The following is a 17,905-nucleotide window of genomic DNA, read 5'->3' on the forward strand; positions in this document are numbered from 1 at the left end:
ACAATGACAGTTGCTGCTTCATGAGCGTCAGAAAAGATTTGGGTTTCAGTATATACAGAATTTTTAAAATCTGGAACTTGTATTTTAGGTGAGTTTTTAGGTTCTTTTATATATTCATTTGAGATAGCCAAGAAGTTGCTATTACACATCTCTTTGGAAATCCAGCTGCAGATGATTGAAAAGCTGTTCCTTACTGAGAAAATCACAGCTGGCCAAAGGAATAGGAAGCTCTTGATCAAAAACTGAACACGCTTGCAGAACTCATGCAACATTTCTGAATGAATGGAGTCTTTTGTCTGGGTACCTGGTGTTATTTATTAATTAAACCAGGTTTTTGCTTTCTTTCATGAAGATGCAAGCTTCCAACATGTGGAGTCCCTTAGTATTTGTGGTGATGGTACTTCGGTGTTGTATACCATCAGTGCTCATTGTTGCTTTGGTCCTTCCCTTCCAGACACTTAAGCGTGCACATAGCTTTCTCTGCAGGTGAAGGAGTGCCATAGAGTTAGGATGGCATTTAGAAAGACCTGTGTTCAAGAACTAGCTCTGCTGATGACGTTCTGGTCCAAGCCTGGGCAGAAGCCTCTGGTGTTATTCAATTTTATATGATCTCTTTCATCACACCATTAGTAATAGATCTGTGCCTCAATTTTAAATTACAGTCTGAGTCTTTCCCCCACTATTTTTTGAGTGCTGGCCCTTCAGCTCCAACTTGTATACTGCCTTACTCAGTATAAGCCTTGTGTTGCCCTGGAATTGTGTGGGAAAATGTATAATTTTCATCCTGAAAATCAACTATTACTTAACTAGGTGAACAATGAAGTGTGATCAGTGAATGCTGCTGATGAGTGACTTACTCAAAAGAATTAAGAAAAAACTACTGATAACCTTACAATGGTGATCACTTGTAATTCCACTCCTACTAGCCACAATCAGCATTCATCAGATGGAAGGGAGGCTGCCATCTTTGCAAGTCACTTGCTTACAGACCATATCCCAAATATGTTGTTTCAGGTGTTTCTTTTACAATTCGTCAAGTAGTTTGTGCAACATTAAAATTCATCAGTAAAGAAACTGAGTCAGCTAAGAAAGGCTTGATTTTGAGACAACCAAGCCCATATATTAATCAGAATAGCCCCCTTTACATCAGACACATTACCTTCTAGTCTGGTGGTTTATTGTTCTGAGTGATACCTGCCTGTTTGCACTGGACTCAGAGCCCATTGTGCAAAGTACTAGAGGCATGGAAGACCTTCCAACACAGGCTGTACAAGCGGTCAGGCAAAGGCTAAACAATCCTAGGATGTTATAGAACAAGCAGATGTTATTCATGACTGAATAACATTTTCTGGTATCAAGCTCCAAGACTGTGTATTGGTTTCTGCAGCTGAGATTAATGAGAAATTATTTGCTTAATGGAAGCATATCTTTGGCTGACTCTAGTTCTTTCTTTTTTTCCTCTCCCATGCCTAGAGTTTTTGGGCACTTCAGTCTCCGTTCTGAATGGCAGCTGGTCAAGGTGGACTACAAGTCTATCTTCAGCCGGAGGTGTAACAAAGATGACTACCAAACCTGGCATCTGCACAATCAGGTATTCCCACTGTGTAGGGAGGGGATGAGGAGGGCTCCTTTCTCCATAGTCTATGTTGCCAGATAGGAGTGTATTTGTTCTTTTCAGCAGAGCATATGGATTTTTTGCACCCACCAAGTCACAGTTCTAACCTGTTGATGCTTTACTTCCCTTGAAGCATATGCATGAATAAACATGGGGCCAGTCTTCTGGGCAAGTTAGAGAGATTGTTAACTTCTCTTTGTATGAAAATATTCTACTGCACCAGCTGGATCTTCTTGTCCTTGGTGCTCAGGGCAATGTAAAACCTCACCTTGTGATTGAATTGTAGGAGACATTGAACTCTTTGTAGCTCTGTCAGTAACTCATGAAAATAATTTTCATTCACTTTGCCTCTATTTTCCCTAGTCAAAAATGAAAATAAAAACATTTATTCATCCTGCAGGTCTTGCAGGTGTCTGTAAAACTCTGGGGAGCCCTTGAATAAAAGACACCAGAGAAGACCAAATTATTTCATTTTATCCAAGGATATATGCTTTGCTTTTCACACACTCTTGCTTATTTTCATGCTGGATATATTTAGATCCTGAAGCCACTATAACTGAAAGAGCTCAATACCCTCTGAAGATTACTTATGGGTTACTGGCCACCAGTATGATGTCCTGCAGGGCAACGTAACTAGAGGCAGAACTATTGGCACTGTGATATTCCTGAATGAAATCCCTGAATTAGAAATGAGCATTGATTTGGCAAGGATGCATCAGATAACTGAAGTCATAGAATTGAATAAATGAAAATTATTTAAATGAAAGAAAAGGGAAGACATGTGTAACCAGGCAGCCATTTTGGGAATCACTGTTAATGGGAAAGATAAGTGTTTCAATTAAGTGTTGTCTTTTTTTCTTACTTCTATGCAAACAAGCTATTTCTGCATTAAAGAAAATTCTATTTATAGCAATTAATCTAAATTTCAAAGGTTTCTTTTAGATTAACTATGCCCAGTAATGCTTTTAGAAACCTTTGTGTTCAAAAAGCCCTGTATAACACACCATCAAAACTATGTGAGATCTATAACAAAGCCAGGTCTATCAAGGAAAGAGGAGGGGAGCCAGGACTCCTGGGTTCCACACCTAGATTTTTCCCCTGCTCTGGGTTTATTCCTGTAGTAGATTTCATCTGACATATAGAAGAACATCCACATTGTCTTTTCAGGATAATTTGTAGGACTAGATACGTTGGTGGATGCCTTCTGACAGCCTGCAATAGCTTCGGCACCCAGACATGTTGGGCACATTGTCATTAGCATCCCAACTCAGTGCTGACCACACTGCACTCATGGGTCCTCCCAAGGTGGCTTTTGAGTTTGCAAAGACACAAAAAGGAGCTAGACTCTTAGCTCCCAGCTCTCCAGTGGTAATTGCATGTGTTCATTGCCTTTTACGTCTTCCGACAAAATTTAGGGCCCTTCATTTAGGGCCCAGCTGTCACTACAACTCTTTTTCTTTTTGCTCTTGTTCCTTGCCTGCTGAAGGGGGAGCCTTGTGTCATGGGAGAGAGGAAGATATATAAAAAACGCAAGCCTGGAGCCCAGTGTTCCCTAGGTCGGGACTATTCCCAAACTGTGGTGTCTGAACCTTGTGTCTGCAGTCAAGGGGACTTCGAGTGGTGAGTATGTGACTCTGGGGACTTTTGCAGGGACTATTCTTGTAGCATTGGCAGTGACTGAGCTACTGCCCAGAAAGAAAACCTTGCAGAGAAACTGGGTCTCATGCAGCTTTCTGGCTGTGATCGTACGATATAGCATAGATGTGATTCCCATACCTGCTGTGTGAGGGAGATGTCCCCCTCATCTGTGGGAGAGATTTGTTAATCTCCATGAGAAATCCAAGCCTGGAATGCAAAAGCAAAAAATTGCAAGTACTGATTGACCTTTTTTTGTCCATCATTCTAGAAGAGTGACAGACAGGACTCTTCTCTGGTCCACAGCATGTCCCTTTACAGGAGAAGGAGGAAATTTCTCTGTCCTCCCTTCCAAGGTCATTGAATACTTAGGGAGCAAGCTAGCAAAGCATGTACATTTTTATCATTATTCCTTTGAATTCCTGGGAACGATTTGTTGCTTTTTAGCAATGTTTTTTTGAAAAATTTCTGCAAGGACTTCTGTGACGTGACTGTACAGCCCCCCCTTGTCAGATGTAGCTACTTGTTTTGCATAAATATTGGTGTTTCTAACTTAATGGGACCATAATTTCCAAACTGCTTTAAGGTCACTTTGAAAGCAGCTTAAAAATGAAACAGGGAAAAAATGGACCACTGCTTGATATTGCTTGACAATGAGGGATATGAGATAGGAGAATGCATAACAGTCAGGATCTCTGCAGGAGGAATTCCTACAGGGAACCTGTGACAGGCAATATTTCAAAGATTTAAGACTGTCAATAGCTGTGATGTTTGAGCTTAAATGATCAGAATGTCATTTAAATGGAGTTCAAAATACCCTGAAAGCAGATCAGCTGAGAAAACATTTTCATTTTTATAGTAGGTTATCAGGATCTGTGTCCGATTTGGTATTGGTGTGATTCCTGAAAATGTCACTTACCTTCAGATCCTTCCTGAAGAGGTGTGAGGCAGGAGATTTGCACACTTATTTGGACTTAGGCCAGCTGAGACTCACAGTTCTTTTTAGGACATGGACACACTGAAATGTGGTAAAAATGAATAACAAATACAGACCAAAGTGTTTTCTTGAATATCGGAGTAGTTTGGCTCTAAGAGATGATCAGGGATATAGAGCAGAGATTTTCATCTTATCTGGATGGATGTTTAATTTGTTCCTAATGCCAAAATTACATGAGACTCCTTAGCTTGTCTTAGGAGATCTTTCCCTTGTTCTCATCATAGGAACTTGCAGGATGAACAAACTATCTTGCCCTGCAGTATCTGCCCTTAACATTGGCATATGCCTCTGAGCTGAACTAAGCACCAATCTCCAGAGATGCTTATCAATTTGCTCTTTTGTGTGTGTGTGGCTTTGTGCCTCACCACCCTTCTATTTTCACAGTGAAGCTTGTCTTTTCTAAGTATAAGTGCAAAGCTGTGGTAGCTAAATTGACCTTAAGTGCTGTTCTGCCTTGAAAAGGGTCTGCATCAGAATGCACCTTTTCAATCAATTGACGTGTTCCTTGCATATGCCCAGTATCTTTTTTGCTCAAGTTTCCTGCTAACATGAGAGAATATTGCTGTCAACCTTGTCAGTCCTACAGAAGAAATGCAGTTAGAGGACAGCAAGCTGGCTTTTGTTTCAGACTCTGCGCTGCCAACAGAATTGTTAACTGGGCTTCCAATTGCAAAATTATTATAGTTGGTGATGGAGAATCAGAAGAACCAACTTTATTTTAAGAGTGAGTTTTTATACTGATCTGCAGGGTTGACTGGAAGAAGGTGTGGGTCAATCAGTTTGAAGAAAACACTAGCAATGCTGGAAAAGGGGCATCAAGCTTGATTATCTTAAAAGCGATTTTCGAAGAGGAAGGGTGGACTCATCTGCTCTTATGACTTCTAAATGATGAGACAGTTATTTAGTCAGTGGCAACATACAGGTTATGCTGGAATATGAATCATCTGCCTTCTTTCAGATGTCAGTAAGAGAAGGGGAGGTCCTGAGAAGGGCCTTTCTTCTCCACTGAGTGGAAAAAGGCTCTAGGCAGGGAGCTTATGGGGATATGTCCCCACTGTAAGTATCTACAGTTGGAAGGACAGCTCCTACTCTTTCACTTGGTGTTTTTGAAAAGGAAAGATATTTACTCAGACTTTTCTGGCTGGGTTTACAATTGCCAGTTGTTCTTGGAAGCATTGATGGGCCTGTCCTTTGTGTGTGAACTAAGCAGGTCCTGTGGAGAGTCAGGGGAAGGAGGATGGTTAGCAGCTGGGGTTGTGTCAGTACACTGACCAGCAGATCCCAACAGACAGGACCTCTTCTTCCCCAGTAAGTAGTTTTGGAGGGTGGTTCACAGAGCATCCCATGCTACCAGGTGTGATGACACCTGCCTTCGAGAGCTGTGCAGACAGGACAAAGGACTGTAGGAGTCCTACGGCACAAGCTGTGAGGGCTGTGCTCCCTCCCATTTGGTCACAGTATCCTTGCCCCTGTCTGCCTCATGTTGCAGTGCTGTCTGGTTCCTGCTGTTAGTTATAAGGCTGATCTGAATTTCTGGGGCATAAACCATGATCCAAGTCCCTAGTTCAACATATCCTCTTGTGTCAAGATCAGGGGTGACTCCTGCCAACCCTTGCAGTCAATTCCAAAAGCAAACCCTGGCCTTTTTCTGACAGAGAGAATGGCAGAAGGAATTCAGAAATGTTATTAAAATGCTTGCTGATCTTTCTTTTCCTTCCTCCTGCTTCTTTATTTACTCTGTCAAGATAGCTTTCCTGAGAAAGACAGCACAGCAGCTGGACTTGATTATTTCCTTAACTTATGCAAACCCTGGGGCTTATGAGTAGGAAGGTGGGCAGCGTGCAAGTTTTTAATATACATTTACCAGAAGTTAATGAACAAGCACAGAACCTTGAGGGCATACAGCAATGTTGTCTTTAATTTTATTAAATATTTATGCAGCTCTTTTCTTCTTTGGGGCAATGTACAGCTCCTCCTGAATATTTTTAATTACCAAGTCACTGCCAGGCATTTTTGACTGTGCAGGTCGGACCCACTGAGAATGATTAAATTGAATGTTGAGAGAAAGAGCACTAGGGAACCTCCAAACCTTTTAAAGCAGCTTGCAGAATTTTTGTCCTCCAAAAGAGAAGCAGTAGCAGCCTGGGTCACTGGGGACATAGCACAATTTTGTCTCACCAAAGCTCTTCTTAGAGACTTTCTGTTGGCAATTCAGACTCTGAATAGGGGAAGGATAAAACTCTATGTCCTAAAGCGCACAGTGAGCTTTCAAGTCAGTGGCATCTGTAGCGTCTGTGTTTCCACAGAGGTTTAGTTTGTTGGCATTTGTTAACCTGCTTCCGGCAAAAATCCAGAATCCCTTTTTATTTGCCCCTTGAAGCCAGCCTGGCAATAAAGGCTATGCATAGAAACCCGATTCCGAGCCTGTTTAAATTTACAGCAAGATTCAGACTAATCCTATTGTTTCATCATTGCATTGGCATGCAAAAGCAGCTATAAAAAGAAGTCTTGGATGTGGTTGTGTGCAATTCCACTCTTTGGTGGTCCAAGGAAGCATCAATACCCTGGATTACCTCCCCCATGTGACACAGTATTGTGTAATGCTTAGACTACCAAGTTGACTGTGTTGTTTTAGTTTAGTGTTGGAAAAACATCAGCTATGGTTTTCAGGCCAGTCATAGCTCAAAGAGCAGGGAAGCCATTAACACACATAAATATACATACCTTGGCTAGTTGTTTAGGAAGTGCTCCTAGTGTTTTATATACTTAAGTGCTTTGTTGGGAAAAAGTGGCATTAGATCTTGGAATTAGTCTGATTTGTTCTGAAAGCAAAGACTCCAAAAAACAAGCAGACCAAAAGATCCTAACAAGTGAAATTATTAGAGATTAATAGGAAAAGAAATTAAGAATACAATGTTCATTCTGAATGTCTGTCCATGTTTTGATACCAAATAAAACACAAGTCCTCCAGTGCTCTGCAAGGTTGGTAGATCTGGTGTTGTCAGGTATCACATACCTTCTGTGAACTGTGTTCCTGCCTTTCGAACTAATCAAGCACTTTGTCTCTGGATGAGCCCAATCCATGATGTCATGACATCCAGCAGAGAACCACCAACACCCACTTGCTTTGGGGAGCAAAAACGTCGTCTACAACTCCAAGCTAAATCTAGTGAGTGGGTATGGTGATGAACTTATGACTTGTCTCCATAGTGACTATGGGCATGAGAGGCACAGCAACAATCAGTGTGTCCCAGCCTTCTGGTTCAGCCCGTCCTCCCTGTCCAAGGATTGCAGCATTGGTCAGAGCTACTTGAACAGCACTGGGTAAGTGAACCTTGCAATCTCTCTGGTTTTGGTGACCTTGCAATAGGCAAGACAACCTAGATGGTTCTTTTTTCTCTGCATCCCACCTGGCTCTTTTCCAGTCTTATTCGTGAGGTAATGTTTGCAGCAGCATCTGTATGGAACATTGCCTCATTCCTCAGAGGCAGGGAGAAGCACATTAACGTAAGTGACATGTAGATATTGTATTGCTATCAAGTGATGTATGATCCCTGGAGCCTAGACTTGGAGCTCCCCTTTGCTGCAAAATTAAAAAGCGAATCAAGAAGGTCTATCTGAGAGACAGCTGAACATTTAAAAGGATAGGTTCAAGGTATTTCACATCATTTTTCATTGAACCTCTTCCTATCTTAGAGCTCCTATTTATAACGACTTCTGGGAAGGTTCAAATGAGCAACTTTTAGCCTCTCTTTTTTCCTCTGCCATTTTCACTTCATATATACAATGCCTTGAGATTTCAGACTCCATGTGCTGGTTTCTCTTGGTTTTACCCCGAACAGATGGTAAGTATTGGTTTATTATGGTAGTATTGCTTTGCAAATACTATTCTATCATGGGGGGCATACTTTGAAATTCTGGTTGCACTGGCTGGTGCAAAATTGTGATGTTCCTTCTCAGGCAGTGCAGGCCCTGGAGATTTTGCATGGCTGCTTCTGAGTCATGGGTCCTGCATGCTCGATTGTTATGACAGGGTTGTTCATGGCTGGTTGGTGCAGGTGGCCAAACTAAGTGAGGGCCCTGGGAGTCCGGAGTCCCTTAACTTTGGAGACCCCCTTTCAGCTGAAAGGTTGCTATAAACATGGGATATAATTACAGGAGCCCTGGCCAGTATGGCTGCTTGTAGCTCTCTTGACAGAGAGCAATAAGAAAATAGTTGGGGTCTGTATCTTCTTAACCAATGCTGTATTTTTACTGTGAAATTACTAGAAAGGGTTAATTCCCCCTCAACAACACCAGGAATAGCCAAGTGTCTTGCTAGTTAGCTAACGTCTTCCAAGAGGAGCCAAGAGAAAAACCCATTCCTTGAATAATTTTAAAATTGGACTGGACAAAGCTCTTGGCAGATACTTCTAAATGCCTTCTAGCAGAGTACAGACAGACAAAATGTAATAAAAAGCATAATTAAAAAGCTGGGATGCAGTGTGCGATCCTGCAGGCATGGGGAGTTGGGGGAGTTCCCTGACTTTTAGCAGTGCAGAATAATTCACCTCCACAATGTGTGTCTGTTCTCAGTGATGCTGCTGAGAATCTCTGGAGAAGGTTGAACTGTGATTTGTTTGGCTTTCTTCAATTTAATAAAGCATTAGATTTCTTTGATTCTTCCTTTCAGTGAGGGAATCATGCAGGCAGTTAGCCTTTGAAAAAACACATGCATTAATGTGGAGAAACAAAACAAAAACAAAACAAAGAAACTTTTCCGCCCACCGCCTGAGCCCAACCTCCTTTTGCTACTGTTCCCCAGGTACCGGAGGATTGTGTCTAACAACTGCACAGATGGCTTGCAAGAGAAGTACATGGCCAAGATGGAGAAATGCCCTGGAAAAGCACCTCGGGGACTGCACATCCTCACTACTGATGGAAAGTTGGTCACGGAGCAGGGACACAATGCCACCTTCATCATCCTTATGGAAGAGGTTTGTTATAGGGCTTAGCAAACCTTTCACTGTGTGGCAGGACTGGCACTCTTTTCCTTCATCTGTCAGGCTGCTGAGAGGAAAAGAGCATCAGGCTGGGTCATGAAATGATGAATACTCCTGAGATTTAGGAGAATTCATGAAAGAAGGCTATATGTGAAACATACAAACCAATCACATTGTGTCAAGCCAAAGGAGTATTTAGCTGGTTACCTTGTCTACCAGTCATGATGAAGCTGATGCTGAAGAAAGATAGATCTGGTCAAAAATGTATTTCCCCACTAGCTTCTTGCTACCTCCAGTGAACTGCAGTTTATGGAGTTTGTGAGACCTAAATGGTGTCTCTATGCTAAATAATTCTGCTTCTGGGATGCAAAGCTTTAGCTGAAACTTTGCTGGGAGAGGTGAAGAAGAGTGGGGAACATTTTCAGACTCACAGGGAGCAGCAAGGGTCATTATTGTTTTGCAGTAGAAACTGAGCCTCCTCAAACCACTTCTAAGCTCCCCAGACTATATCTGTTTTATTTATAATGTGATGTGATAAATCAGTAGCCGAAGTGATACCAGGCCATGCTGGTGCCTGAATCATCAAAATAGAGGCACTTCTGGTGATCTGAGTCAGGTACTCCTCTGTTTGACAATGTATGTGCAGGCTATTTCACCAAGGCTTGTGGCTCAGTGGAGGGTTGGATAGCTAAGGAAGGCACTTAGTACATATTCAGGCTGACAGGAGAGTTTTTCAAATGAGCTTACGCCTCTTCTGGTCTGTGATTATTTGGTGTTTAAGGATATATGTGACTGCACTACAAAAAGTCCTTCTCTATTTGCAGCTTCTGCATTACCCTGATGGCTTTTGACTGCCCATGGAAGGTGTCATTGGAGGTCTAACAGTGATTTTCCCACAATGACTTGTGTTATATCTGGTTTCTGGTTAAACAGAAAGGTCAACGCATAATCTGACTTCTAACACCTTTGGGTATCTCAGGAAGGGCAGCCAGGGAGTGAGGTGGTGTTGGAGAACCACAAGTACTCTTTTTTCATCTCCTCTGACTTGTGTACATTGTTTTGGGACAGTACCTGGAGACAGCTGGGAGGCATCCATGTCATGGTCACAAACATAAGAATGACACCAGGACAGACTAGATGCCTGTCTCCTAAGTATCCTGCCTCTGACAACAAGCAACATTAGATCTCCAGGGAAATCGTATTAGAAACAGTGCAAGCTTACGGTCCTTTCACCTCCCAGTCCCTGGAGTAGCCTCCATTGGCAACTAAGGCCTTCAAGAATACAAGAGGCTGTTGTAAGTTTGATCATACTGCCATGGAGAGGTTTTTTCTCATGATACCTTATTAGTTTTTTCTTTTTTAAACCCACACACTTCTATTAATTTAAATTCTTATACAGTAACTAAATGTTTCATTGGGACCACACTAATCTGACAGGGCCTTTTTACATACTTCCTCAGAGGTTCATGTGTGCTCTGCTTTTATACAAAGGGAATTTCTTGTCTACCTGACTGATTCTTTTATATTCTGCAGACTTGACATGGTAAGACGATTTGTGTAGACACTGTGAGTGGGAGTTCAGAAAAGAACAGACATAATCTAAAAATTAGGAATCTAGTAGTAATTTATTAAGGAACTCAAGCGGAACCGCTGCATACAAAGAATGATAAACAGATGGGGAATAAGGCAGCAGTCAAGGTAGCTGAAGAGTGGAGTCTTTACAAGGCTTTAGAGATTGAAGAGGCAAATGAATAAATATGTGAGGGCTTTCACTTTATGTCCTTTGTTGAAAAATAAGGATAGTTGGAAAAACATTTCATTGAAACAATTTTTTTTTTAAGGGAAGAGGATTTTCAAGAACAAGTCTTTGTGGGTGAACAGCTTATTCCACAGAGAGTTGTGCGTTGAATTTTTTTCTTAAAAGAATAGACACTTAAAAGGGGGAAAAAAAAGAATGCTGAGATTTTGGGCAAAAGCATTCCAGTCTTTCAGTGTGAACCTGAGACAAATTAATTGTCATCAAAGTATTCGTTGTTAGTTGGAGGAAATAGTTTCTGTAGAAATCTTAATTACTCATACCTTACTGTCATACAGATTCATTCCTGCCTCCCTCCACCTTCTCTGGTCAGTCTATTTTCTGGTGGCTTGTTTTGCACCTATGTCTGTACTCATTTTCTGAGCCAAACAGGAATCTGACAAGCCCTCCTATGGATACATCTGTGTGGTCTCCATTCAGCCTTCCTACTGTTTCAGACTAACCCTGACTTTGTGATTAGCCATCAGGTCCTTTCTACCTTTTAATACACATCCTCAATATATTGATGTGACTGACCTTTATGCTGTTCAATAGTAAATAAAGACTTTATCACAGTTAATTGAAAACTAAATTTCTCAGAATTTATAGATTTAGCTTTAGTAGTGTTGTTCACAGTGGTAATTCATAATATGTGTGTGAGGGTGACAATGGTCAAAGAAATGCAGAATGACTGATAATTTTGCTGTGTTTTTAGAAATATGGGGCTGGACTGTGATTTGGATTGTGTATACATGTAAGGGAACAGGAGGAGATAAGAACCTTTTTTTACTGTTTTTTAATCCAAGTTTGAGTTTGAACACAAAGAATAGACTGCCAAATTGCTGTTGTACGGAGTTGTGATCTTGACCAGACCTATGAATCTGTTTTTGCACCTAATCTTTTCTGTGCATCCCCAGCTCCCCTCTGAAGGGTACAGAAAGTCCCCTCAGGCCTAAATGATTGTTTATGTGGCAGCTCCAGTTACTGAACTGTTCCCTTGTCTTCTGTTTATGCCCTCTCACAGCTTCCCTCTTTCAGTAATTAGAAGGTGATGGCAAGGCTTTGTAACAGGGTTGTAATTGCAAAGTGAGCTGAGAAGGCAAGCAGTGACAAAAGAACAAGCCTGACCAAGTGCTGAAGCCCTGCACATCTGTTAGAAGATTGCTAAACTGTGTTTATAGAAAGAGGTAGCCTGTTGTATTTCTATGCAAACAATTTGAGAGCTTCATTAGAAGTACCAAAATACACCATGTATATACAACCTACTCCCCCCAGCCCCAAGTGTATGTTGGATGAAATATAGCCCTCCTGAAATCAGTGGGAGTTTGGCTCTTAACATCAGAAGGCCAAAATTTCAATCACTGTTCTGTCTTTACATTTTTTGTCACTGCTAGTGTGGCTTCCAGGCAGGAAAACTTCCCAGGCTTGTCTTGATGGGCAGACGACTTTGAAGGACTGTTCCATGGCAATACTCCTCTCCACCCATTCCACTACCCTTTTGCCTGCTCACCGATTTCAGTATGCAGAGCTCCAATCTTTGTGACAGCCCCTAGCTCTTTCCCTTGTGGTACTTTACAGGGCTTAAAGCAATAAAATGTGCCTTTGAATATACATGGAGAGCAATGATTTTTTTTCCATTTGAAATGCCTCTGCTTCATTTCTATTTTAATTTTTATTCATAAACTCCAGAATATCTGACATCATACGTAGGGCTAGCACAAATGTTTTAGTATTTTATATACTGGATACAGAGGTATGGAAAGGAGAAAGAAAACACGATTAGTGTAATGGGCAGGCTTTGCACTGAAGACCCAACTCTCATACTTGGGTGGAAAGATCATCTGTTACTGTTTAGTCACGAAAAATATGAAAAATCTGTTCCTGCTTCTCCACTTCAAACCTTCTCATTTCAGATAGAATTATACTGGAGAAGCACGGATGAAATAGAAAAGAGAATTGTAAGGCATGAGAGAGGAGCTGCCATGATGGGTGCAAGAGATTTCAGCCTGAGGTCACCAGAGATTAATCCAGCCCACGTAAAATTTTTATCTTCTGTTCAGTGTCTTCCATATGAGATGAACTTGTGGTCTTAGTACATTCCCTTGAGAAGTGGTTTTGAAAGGTCTAACAAGCTGTAGGAGCATTTCTATCAAGTAACTGAATATCCCAAGAGTGTAATTTTGCCCCTGCTAGAGAATCTTTTAGAGTGACTTAAAAAACTTTTTGTCAGAAGGATGTTATTGGCTACTCAATATTATAGATAGGTTTTAGTGTCACTACGACTCTAGTCCTCTATATTTTCTTTTTTGTTTATGCTGTGTTTTTAATGTCCTAGTAGGACAGGGGTGAAAATGGTGCCCTGATCAAGTCAATAGACAGAACTCCCCTGGCTCCTGTGGAATGGGAATGATGGAGCAAGGAAGGAAGGAGATCTAACTTCTATAACCAAATATCCGTATTTCAAAAACTACATGTTATAACCCTGATTATATGGGTGTGTACCTGAAGGCTCCAAGTACACATTCAAGGCAAATTCACATCTGAAAAATACCCTTCCTACACACTGATTTGTTAATGCAGGCATAGCTTATGAGGAAGGTAAAATCTGTGGGGCATGCTGTGGTCCTGACTATCTACACAGGGGACCTGCTTCAGTGTAGTGTGGCTTCTTGTTTGTGCTCCCAGGTTTCCATCCAAAGGACAGGATCGGGTGCACTTTCGGGGCTGGGACCAGTAGCAGAACACAGCATCCTGCCTGTGTCAGTATTGTCATTGCCGCTTACAGGGGCTGGTGGCAACTGCCAGTAAGACAGCAACTCCTGTGGGTTTGGAGTCAGTGGGAGGCAAGAACTGGGACCTCATGCTTTTCGTGGGTGTTCCTGTCTCTCCAGGAGCCTTTGTTGTGCACTGTTGGTCTCAGTTGCTGATCACTTGGTTTCGAACAGCCCATGAGCTATTTAATCCTGATTTAAGGACCTCTTTTTCCATGATCCAGCCAATATTCTGCCTTTATCCTGACTGTCCCAGGATGATAAGAAGTCATGACCAAAAACGGATCTGTGCTACATATAAAAGCATTCAAACCATATGAAAAATCACTTCTGGATGTGAGGTTCACAGTCAGAATTTAGGCTGCAAGCCATGTGTTTTGCCACACATGGGTAAAATTGAAAACTACTGCTCAGACGAAAGCTGGTGCTGTCAACTTTAAAACTTTGAGAGACTGTCACACGTGTGGTTGTCCCAAGCAATCTTTTCCCTTTGTATGATCTGCACAGTTTTTCTAGGAATTCATAGTTTGTTTTGTGGAATACCTGGCCCAGAGGCTTTGGTGAAATCTGTGAGTTCAGTGGTCTTTTCCAAGGAGCCCAGTGGATGTAGGACCCTGCAGGATTTGAACTGGCTGTGAAGGGATTGTTAAGTACATCAGAACTAGCTGTGAGTTACATGGTTGCTTCCCTCCCTTGGATCAGTATATACTGGAACTGCACATTAGCTTTGATCCTGACCCTGTGCACTTACAGATAGGTGATTTATGAGATGGCAATGAAATATTTCTGAATTTCATATTAAAAAAGTGTTACATTTAGGAGCAGGGTTTGCCTTTTGTTTTTACTTTGGAATCTCACTCTTATTCTCAACATATCTGGAGATTGGTTTTGGTTTTGGGCTAGGAGCATCTCCAAAAAGTAATGGTATCTTCTTCACCCATAGTGAATATGGTAGAGACCTCTCATGAAAGGAAATGTCTTGGGCAAATACATCTTATATATATAGAGAAAGCTATGGAGATTTAATCTGAGATGTAGTTTTATATCAGTTTAGAGAAATCACTGCAGTGAGCTTTAGCTGTTTAAATTAGCCTTGTTTTGCGTTACTTTTAGTCAGCTGGGGACAAGTATAACATAAGGCTCAAAGAAATAGAAATAACAGACCCTTCTACAGTTCAACTACAGTGGTTTAAAGCATGATTTAAATTAAAACAGTGCAGCTGCTGCCTCCAGACGATACCTGCAATGCTGGAATCTCTTGTCTGTTGTTCCCTTCATCGTTTAATAGCTGTCATTGACGGTAATCCTAGAAGGGATTTTCTTGTCATCTACTTCATTCTCCTGTGTATCCAGGCCCTACCTCTGTGTTGACTGGCATTAGGCAAAAGCTGTCAGTCCTTGATGTGGGACTCAACTTGTATAAATTCAGCCATCCTGTAGTTACATGTCTAACTGAAACTAGTCATCTAGACTTTCTATCATCATGGTACGGGGATGGATATTTGCAGAAGATGATTCATGTCACCTGTCTCAGTTATCTTAAGATGTGTTGGTCTCTTGCTGTCTGTCTTTTCCACTGACTATACAGGAAGCCTCGAAAACTAGCTTAGACTAGAACCTAGTCATCTCAGTGACTAGGTTCTGTTTCTTTGTAACATCTTGGAGAGCCACTTCAGTCATTGTCCTGTCTCCAGAGTGTCCCTGAATGCTCCCAAGTGCATGTGGGAATTGCTTTCCAATTAGCATCTAGCCTACCATCAGTCCAGTGCCTCCCATCTCACTGCCTCTGATGGAAGTACTTGTTGGACAACACCCATTCAACCAAAGACTGTGCAAAGCCTTGGCCACTTCAGGGACACATAATCCCCAACCATGCATTGCATTAGATGATTCAAATATGGTCCCTTTGATATATGCACGTTTTGCGCTCTGCCCTCCCAAAAATCTCTAAACCCAAGATGAGGGAATATCATCTCTTTACAGGTATAAACATTTGGCTATTCTAAGCATTGCTTGTATAAAATTACCTGGTGTTGATTTGAGTGTAGCCCCTTTGGGGACAGACAGAACAAAGCTAGGCTTTTCTGGTAACATTATGAGTTTGTGTCCATACTAATGAAATGTAACTGAGAGGTGGGATGGAGGGTAATATAAATTACTCTTATCAGCCCCGTTTCCTAATCCAACCTTCTCTTGCAGGGTGATCTCCAGAGGACAAACATTCAGCTTGATTTTGGAGATGGCATTGCAGTATCCTATGCTAATTTCAGCCCTGTCGAGGATGGCATCCGGCATGTGTACAAGAGTGCTGGAATCTTTCAGGTGACAGCATATGCAGAGAACAGCCTGGGCTCTGACACTGCTGTCCTCTTCCTTCATGTGGTCTGTAAGTACTTCCAGCTGCTGGATTCCTTGGGTGAAAAACCTAACCTCACTGAAAATCCCTGCAACTTCAGTGGGGCCTAAGAACACATGCAAACCCACCTACATATGCAGCTCATGCTCTTACAAAGGCTTGGACTTTTAGATACTCTTCTGTCTGAAGTAAGCTTCAATGAATGAAGAAGAAGGGGAGCTTCTTTTAAAACAAGTATATTTGCAGTTCTCACAGGTACAGAGGAAAGTTTGGAAATGTTTCTTGGGCTTTCTGAATGGGTCAGATACCAAACAGCATATGAAACAAAGTCCAAATGCTCGTTTTCAATCTGCTTCTAAATCGAAGAGGTTTAGATTTTGAGTCAGTTATTCAGGATTTGGGCGTTTACAGTGCTTATTAAATAAAACAAAAACATTAAGTTGAGCATACTTCCTGGGATATGAATGTACTGAGGACTAATGTGCTACTTTTCATATTTTGTGTGTTTGACATGCATCCCTGACTTTTCCGTCCTATTTGGTAGATCAATGCAATTTCTCTCCACTTGGCAAATGAGCAAACACAAATATAGAGCCCCCAGCTGGCTTTCTCAAAGCCACAGGAAAGAGCAGAGGGTGTGGAACACAGGATGAGACCAAGAAGATCCCAATTCTTTGTCCTGCTCTCAGGCTACTAGTTCTCTTGGACAGAGCGCTCCATCTGTGTTCAGATGTACCTCATTATTTTTACCCCAATGATGTCACAGCCATGTCTCTCTTCCCTCTTAGCCCATCAGAATGTCTTCTAGCCTGACTGTCTTTTACTTGAGCTTTCTGCTGGTAGGAAGCAAGTAAGAAATTTCCAAACCTCAAGAACTTTTTTCTTCTTTTTAATTTCAAGCTCCCTGTGTGAAGGAATAAATGTTCCTTGAAGCTTTTATTATACTCATAATTCCCTCAAAGTCAATCATGGCTGCATTTAACAACCTGTTATTAGAGCATTAACTGTTTTTTCCTTCACCTTGGGCCATTAGCTGACAAAAGTGATGGTTACCTGCTAATAACAACCAGCTTCATATGGATTATCTGATTTTTCTCATGGGAGCTTCTTTTTCATGGTGAGGATTTTAGAGCAGAATGCAACAAGGGGCATTTGCTTGGCCTGGTTGTGCTACTCTACCCTCTTCTTCCTCAGCCTCTCAGATCTCACCTTTGACTTTTATAGCATTCTTAGGTGCCCAGCTTATTATCATTTTCTTCAGGGAAATATTTTGCAAACATTTACATTCATGTTAACACTGAAATAAGATGATACCTCAGAACTAGACTTTTAATATATTTGGATAGACTAGTCAATATAAGTTTGACCTTGAAGCTCAAATGTACAGATGAGAATGGCTGCTATATAAATCACCCTTATTACCATCTGTCTGGTGCTGGAATTCTGTGCTGAAAAAAAGGAGAAGCAAGGTTCTTGTCCTCAAGCGCCAGTAGTTTTCAACACTGCAGTTTTATCAGTGGTCAGTCACCTTTCTGGAATCTGCTGTCAAGCTGCTCATCCCTTCATTTTAAAGGAAGTGAACATATTAGTATTTTTCCTCTTGACATGCACTGTCAAAAAATATTTGAGGGAATCTGCTATTCTTGGGAACCTTGAGTACTTGCCATGGGCAGATTTCAGGGGTGACTTGCTGATAGAGACCCCTTTAGAAAGGGGGAACAAAAAAGAACAAGTTCTTAGGAACCAAAAGCAAG

General features: G+C 41.5%; 1 protein-coding gene across 1 annotated transcript in view; it reads left to right on the forward strand.

Moving 5' to 3' along the window:
* The window catches only part of SORCS3 (sortilin related VPS10 domain containing receptor 3), a gene marked incomplete at its 3' end in the record, with an annotated part of 309,593 nt that overhangs the window by 270,165 nt on the left and 21,523 nt on the right, over positions 1-17,905 (forward strand). Inside the window, exons 15-19 of the mRNA XM_082002401.1 lie at positions 1,474-1,591; positions 3,102-3,235; positions 7,458-7,571; positions 9,052-9,223; positions 15,995-16,181. Coding sequence (XP_081858527.1) covers positions 1,474-1,591; positions 3,102-3,235; positions 7,458-7,571; positions 9,052-9,223; positions 15,995-16,181 — 725 coding nt within the window. The remainder of the gene's footprint in view (positions 1-1,473; positions 1,592-3,101; positions 3,236-7,457; positions 7,572-9,051; positions 9,224-15,994; positions 16,182-17,905) is intronic.

Source organism: Phaethon aethereus (assembly GCF_964289735.1).
Source record: "Phaethon aethereus genome assembly, chromosome: 7".
NCBI classification, from domain to species: Eukaryota; Metazoa; Chordata; class Aves; order Phaethontiformes; family Phaethontidae; genus Phaethon; species Phaethon aethereus.